Source organism: Astatotilapia calliptera, chromosome 4 (genome assembly GCF_900246225.1).
Source record: "Astatotilapia calliptera chromosome 4, fAstCal1.2, whole genome shotgun sequence".
Taxonomy (NCBI): Eukaryota; Metazoa; Chordata; class Actinopteri; order Cichliformes; family Cichlidae; genus Astatotilapia; species Astatotilapia calliptera.
Window position 1 is genome coordinate 28,499,050 of NC_039305.1, and position 6,959 is coordinate 28,506,008.

General features: G+C 43.7%; 1 protein-coding gene across 2 annotated transcripts in view; it reads right to left on the reverse strand.

Annotated features, from left to right (window-relative positions):
* The window catches only part of igf2bp1 (insulin-like growth factor 2 mRNA binding protein 1), a 44,247-nt gene extending 41,373 nt beyond the window's left edge, over nucleotides 1-2,874 (reverse strand). The window contains exon 1 of one of the 2 annotated variants that reach the window (XM_026165944.1): nucleotides 805-2,874. In XM_026165944.1, coding sequence (XP_026021729.1) covers nucleotides 805-979 — 175 coding nt within the window. In that variant the 5' untranslated portion in view covers nucleotides 980-2,874. The remainder of the gene's footprint in view (nucleotides 1-804) is intronic. The other variant, XM_026165943.1, reaches the window with a different exon arrangement.
* Between the last annotated feature and the right edge of the window lie 4,085 nt (nucleotides 2,875-6,959).

Below are 6,959 nucleotides of genomic sequence, written 5' to 3' on the forward strand. Positions count from 1 at the left end.
TTTCAAGCCCACATGGTTGTAGTGTGAGAGGGTTGTTTGGAGAGTTTGGTGAGGGTTCAGGAAGGATCAGAGGGAGCTGACTGGCATGGCGACCTTGCCTCCTCACGTTACATGTGTAGGGAACCATGAGAAATGGGCCACAGAGCTGTCGCCACGCAGGAAAACGAGCTGTACCATAGCAGGGTAGGTTTGTGTAAATTCTGGGTTGGTCTGAGGCCAGGTTTGGTAAGGGCTAATTTATTTGTTTCTGCCTTTGTCATAGTGGACTCCCGGCTTAAAGGGGGAGGGGAAGCAGCAAGGCTTCATCCTATATCACAAGAGAGTAGGCTACTCTATCCAGTGCTCAGGGGTGCAAGATATTAAAACGCCTACCAGAAGCACGCATTAGCTTGAAATGCACGTGTCATAATTAGCACAGTACTGTTAGAATCTCCTTTGATAAATTACAACGATATCAAGGAAAGCTTCACCAATGGCTGTGTTTTACAGTATAGCTTTACACTACGTGCGCCCCCCCCCTCCTGCAAAAGTTGAATGGCTCCCGTGGGTGTGTAGCTTTCCACACACTAATATTCCTTATTCTAACACCAATAAAATAATTTCAGGAATTTATGTATTTATTTAATCTCGCGTGGAGCCTCGGGAGGCGAACGGATAATAAAACTGGGATACACCGCTGAAGGTGAGCATGCAACCGGGGCTGTGCGCCGGCGTCTACGGCTTCCCTATATATAGAATGAATGAAATTAAAGGTGGAAATAAGAGAAGGCTTTTTTTGGTGACTTGTAGTCCACCTTAACTCACCAGAAAATGTCTCGATAGCCTTCATGGCCCAGTGATCGTCCGGACAATCCACAAACGCATAGCCGGTTTTCATTAGAAACTGTCCGGTGTATGGGATCTTGTGTTCGTCAAAGGTTTTTCCTAAGTCCTCGGCAGTCACGCTTTCGCCTAGATTCCCAATGTATAGCTTGTGCATTGTGGAAATTGTTTTCCCGAGCCCAAAAAAAGAAAACAAAAAACAAAGCCCAGAATAACTAAAGATTGGAGCCAGCAAAAAGTTTCTGCTGAATGTGCTAATAGCGCAACAAGATATTGTCACACTTGCCACTCAAACAGAAAGTGTAAATCACGCTAGAGGACAAAAGTACGAAATAAATTTGAATTCACGATGACAAATTCAAATAAAAAAAATGTAAAAAAGTAGAATCAGGTGGTAACGTTGAATATTGCTGTAAATCCAGTTGAATAAGTGGAGCAGGAGAAGAAATGAAACCCCCTGACTTGCAGCCGGCCCCAACAGACGAATAAAGCAGCAGCCTATAGCCTCTATCGCGCTGTGGAGGAGGTGGGTTGGACTGGGTCTGATGATGGGTCTATGGCAGAAGAGTGGGAAAAACTATGGCGGGATCAGATCGGGAGAAATGTTTTCCTCTCTCTCTCCGCCTCTCTCTCTAGTTTTCTATCCTTCCCTCTTTCGGCGATCCGCCTGCTGCCGGCAGAGGGGTGACGCCGCCCCTCGTCGACTCCAATTCACGTTTTTTTTGTGTGAGAGAGGAAACCACGTGGTGTAGTTGGAGTAGGTAAGCAAGGCGGAAGGGAGGGGGCATCCCCCTCTCATCCCAGGGTTTTCACCAGATGAGCGCGTGTGCGTATGTGCGCCTTCATGGTAACAGAAGCCGAGACTCCCAATTCCGTGCTGTACAGTAGTGGATAACAGTACAGTTTGCGTGTTTTCCTGAGCGGTGGGGGGTATGCATCACGATGTACATGTAGACACCCGCGCTTCCCAAAGCATGGCAGAGATTCCTGTTTGAGAATTGCAGCTAAAAGCTGATAGCGGACAGCGTGTGAGCGTCTACTTTGTTGGTATTTATTTTGTTGGGGGGTATTTCCTCCACCCTTCAGTCTAGTGGAAGGCCTCGGTGGCCATAGCCGTTTTACATTTAAATAACAAGGCACCGCCCGCTCATTCTACTGCGTAGCACCCCCACCCCTGTTGTTGCTGTTCCCGCCCTCTGGATGGGTATGATTTGTGCTAAAGTTAAAGAAGTTGTCTTCGTGACGTTACATAAATGACCTATGGTGAACCCATGGTGGCTGTCAAACAGCGGGACGGGGCCTCCATTTTGTTTTAGGGGCCACAAGTGTGCTGTAGTAAGATGGTAGGAAACCCATGTCCTCGTTTTCATACGTCGTCGCCAGGGTCCTTTTCCCCACCAACTGGAACAATGTGTCAGCTATGGCGTCGATGCATTACAACCAGGCACACTCTCGTAGTTCGTCTCGCTTTAAACACTTAACTGTGTGTTGTAGTTTCCCTGTGAGGTCATGGCTCCCAACAGGCGATACCCAGAGTTAAAGTACAGCGCGAATATGTCGCGCTAGCCTCTTCTCCAGCAATTTCTGCACATTTCTCGGTGTGAGGCGCACACAGGAAGTAATACCATGGCGAAGTCGCTCGCTACGCTTCACACGCACACTGCGCGCCCCTCTGGGTGGATGTCTCCTCAAAATGGAGGCAGTGCGTGATGCGGGCCTGCCTCTCCCCCACTCACTCATCACGCTGGAGTTTGGCTGTGGATATCGGCTCCCTTCTCTCCAGGTTGTGCCAGTCTCGTCTCATGGTTTTCTAATTTTGACGGGCTTGGTCTTGGCTTTTAAAGGGCCCCCTTTTCTCTGTGCACGAGGTTTGGACTTTTTAGCCATACTGCACACGCCCGGGGGGATACGTGGCACTCTGGTGAAGCTTGCTTTGGTTAGAAAATGGCTTCCACTCACAAAATGGATTCAAACCCTCAAAGAGAAATGGAGCTCTCGCCAGTAACTGTTGAATCATCAGGAGTGGGTTTTTTTTGTTTGTTTTTGTTTTTTTACAGGGGGAGACATTAAATCTGAAAAGCACATCACATATTTCCCTTTTTTTTTTTTTTTAAACTAGGCCTACTGGCTGTATTTTGTAACAATATATTTAATCAGTGTCCACTTTTTCCTCAGTGTCGTTTGACATTTAGTTTAGTACAGCGATGGTTAAAAACATCTGTACTTACATATTCCTTTCAGAACAAATTTGTTACCAGTTTTAATTCAAAGTCAGATTAAGTCCACAACTGTTTGTCTCAATCACAGACAGACATCAGTCACAACAAGCATTTATTGGAGTTTAGCTGCATTTAAAAACAAATGTTAAAGTGCTCAGTGTGCCATAGTGCCTTAGTTCACCTTAACTCAGCAGGAAACGTCACAATAGCCTTGGTGGGGTTTTGTCCTGAGATGGATAAGGCACAAAGGACACCCCCACCCAACCCCCACATGTCCATTAAAGCCTCAGCTGTGATTAAGACCAGGAACTAAAACCTGGCCTTCCATACGTGCCTGTTTAAGATTCAAACATAATCTCGTGTTTTTGTTGTGTAGCGTTAAAACGCACACCTTTATGCTTTATGGACATTTTTTTTAAAAACAGAATTGTTTGTTTGGCTGACGAGGTGAACGTTGTTTTTATGAAGTCAAACCTCTAAAATCCAAATTTCCATTGTATCAGAGTTAAAATGTTAAACGATACTTTTTTTTTAGTGTGTGTGGGGTTGTTACACTGTCTAGATACTCTCAGCCGTCTCAGAGCGTATGTCCCCTGTATTCAGTTTTCCATGAAAACTATAATAGTGTCTTCCTGTGCTTACCTGGAGCTGAAGCATCTAAATGAAAATGCAGAGTAATTAAGTTGATGAACTTCACTGCTAACCACCAGATTCCTCCTACAAATCAACAAATGCCTTCCTTTGTTCTCTGAAACTTTCTAAAAACTGTATCACAAGATCCTGTCTGCAGTTACTCTTCTGTGTGTGTGTGTGTGTGTGTGTGTGTGTGTGTGTGTGTGTGTGTGTGTGTTGGAGGCAGAAGGGTTGATGGGCGGAGGTCAGATGCAATAGAGGAACTGCAGGAGGAGGGGAACAGGCTGAGGAAATGTGAATGAGTAAATCTCTCATTTATTTCCTGCCACACTTGTAATGTGAGATCACTGCATTGCAGGTGATACAGTCGTTCTTTAAAATCACCCGGATGGACAAATGATGATGTTTGATTTTTGGAACTAACTTTGTGAAGACACATTTCAGAAACAGCCACATTCCAGTGGAAGTTCAGTTAGCTGCTGTGTATCCCTGATCGTCAGGAGCCGGCAAAAGACGAATTCCAGTCAGAGCTGAACCATCGCAGGAACCTCGTTCCACTTTGAACTGAAAGTTTAGATCTCTAATTACATTAATTGCAACCCTTTAAGTGTGAGGTGAAAATAGGAATTATTGTAATCTGCTCGCTGTTAAAAATCAAAACCATCAGTGTGTGTGTCTATAAAAGCCCACTCTGTGCCACTGAGCTACAGGGGGAAACCTGTGCATCAGTCAGCTAAACAATCCCAGCCTAACAAATGTGCACGGGCCTAAAAGCTGCAGGTAAAGTGTTTGTTAGAGATGCAGGAAGACGTTGTTGTCTCAGTGTTTTCATGAAGCCTGAGGAGCAACCAGAGCAGCCCTTTAATGAGTGTTTTTACGTATGATGCTGTCGGAATAAGGCAAGCTGCAAAATCCCCAACGTGAAGTTTTCATTCATCACTTAAAAAAACAAAATACACAATCACTGTTCTGAGAGGCTGCGAGGGCATTTATGCCCAAAACGTTCAAGAAGAAAAGTCGGACCTCTCGCCTGCTTTGTGCCCGTTTTAGGCCCAGTGCTCCTCCTTGCAGAGCCTGCAGGTAGGAAACGTCTCGTTTCAGCATCTTTGTGGAGAAAACAAAAAGACAAACAACAGTCCTCATTACTGTAATGATGAGTTTGCTCAGGCAGGAAAAGAGGAGACCTTGTTCAAAATCAAATAATGAGGTCTGAGCTTTTATTTATTTATTTATTTGCCTTTTTTCAGAAATGAGCAACAGAGTTTGACCGCAGATTCCAGTTTTCTCTACAAAGTCAGCTAAATATGCTCTTCGTAAAGCTCGGGCCCTCTGCTTGCCAATTTCCAAATATCAGATACGTAACATTTTTGCTATTAAATGTAAAGCGAGCACTCTTTCATTCACACTGTATAATAGTCATTCGGTTTCTGTCACGTTTGAAGAGTTTCAGTTAGGTTTCTTCCACCACTTCCTTCTTAGTGCCCTCTCTCTCTCTCTCTGGGTTAGCACAGAGCAAACATGCATGTCAGTCATGTGTCACAGCTCTTCCTGTCTGCAGTTCAAAACACATCTCTGCAGATGATCTCCATGCTATCTGCTGCACACGCACAGTCGATAGAGGATGTGCTGCTGCTGGATTAATGAGATCCACCATCAGTGTGCACAGCCTGCACGTTAGTCCTGTTCATCTCAGCATTTCTCCCCATTGCTTCTTCCCCGTGTTGCCTTTTCATAATTATGACCTCAGACTTACTTTCCAGCTGCTCTGACCTCTGGCCTCATTGCTGCTGGCTGATTGGGACTATTACAGTGTAGTCATGTGACCTGCTGGACAGCGAAGAGTCTTAATATGTAAATGTGGAAGTACCAGCATTCACACTCTGCACTGTTTGTGTGTATTATCTGCTTAACGTGCTTAAACAGCACAGATTTCTTCAGTGTAGTGAAAGCGATACAGATGTGAACCAAGAGGCAGTTGTTTCATTACAGATGTGCCTCCGCCACCTGCCAACACCTCTGTAATCTGGTCCAGAAACAAATGTTGGCTCCTTTAAATATTTGTTCCTGACAGATCTATTCTGGTTCGATGGCTTTATAATATCAGAAAATTCGAAATGAGAAAATGAAACAAGCATTCAGATGTTGGACGTTTAATATGAACCTCCAGAGTAACTAAAGTACACTTTTTTAAATCCTTAGCACTAAAGTTGAGTACATAGTTACTTTCCACTGCTTCTATGAAGACCTGCTCTGGTCTTTTCTTTTTCCGCAGCAGCCTCAGAAGCGATCAGACAAAAAGGATATTTTGAAAGGACGCGATGACGACTGGGCACCCATCATAACCGAAAGCTCCTCATCGGCTGCTAAATGGACCTGGAGGAAACATCCTTCTGCCAGTATTGTTTCCTTCAGGTTTTACCACAAGCACTGGGGGAGAAAAGAGACAAACAAATCAGCTGTATATATTTCTACCATCTTTGCTATGTTGGTTTTTTCTGTTTTACAAAAACAGTAGGTAGAAATGTAAGTAATGAAAAGTACTCAAGCAGACTAGAGTCTGCACGTTTTTAAAAAGATGTTCGATGAAACGTGACAGGAATGTGAAAAAGGCTTCAGGGGAACTCATGGAAAATGTATAAAATGTGCAACATTTTCAGTGGGAAAGAAGGAGAACGTGCCATTTATAACCTCATCACTTCTTGTTTTCATTTGATCATTTTTAAGTAAGAAAAATGACCGCAGGAACATTTTTACTTCCTTAGTATTGCTGTAGATTTGGTACATATGTGACTCCTCTGTGTGCAGTCACACAAACAAAAAGTAAAAGTTGTTGAAAGCTTCAAATAAAACACAAAGGAGGAAACTGTCCCGAATGTCCCCTCGTGTTTTGAAGAGATCCCCGTGGAACTGTGGAAAAAACAGTTTGACGTTTTTTCTGTCATCGACTTATTTAAGAATGTTTCACGTCTTAGATCTGGAAGAAAATTCACGTTTTGATTGTCTGCTTTGTTTTCACAGTATCATTCAGTGGTGAAGGCCTCGTCCATGTTTTGAAATCTAACTATTTAAATTTTTGCTGTATCTGTGGATTTACCTAATTTAAAAAAAATCTACAAGATTTTGTACATTTTTCATATTTAAAAAAGCTGTTTTCCCTTCCCCTCCGCTCCCAGCAGAGTGGAGTTGTCAAACCACATTCCTGGAGGAACAAGGACATTTGTTTAGCTTTTTATTGTATTTTCTCTTTACTCACTGGTCAGTGTAAAAAGGTTGGAGAACAGGTCT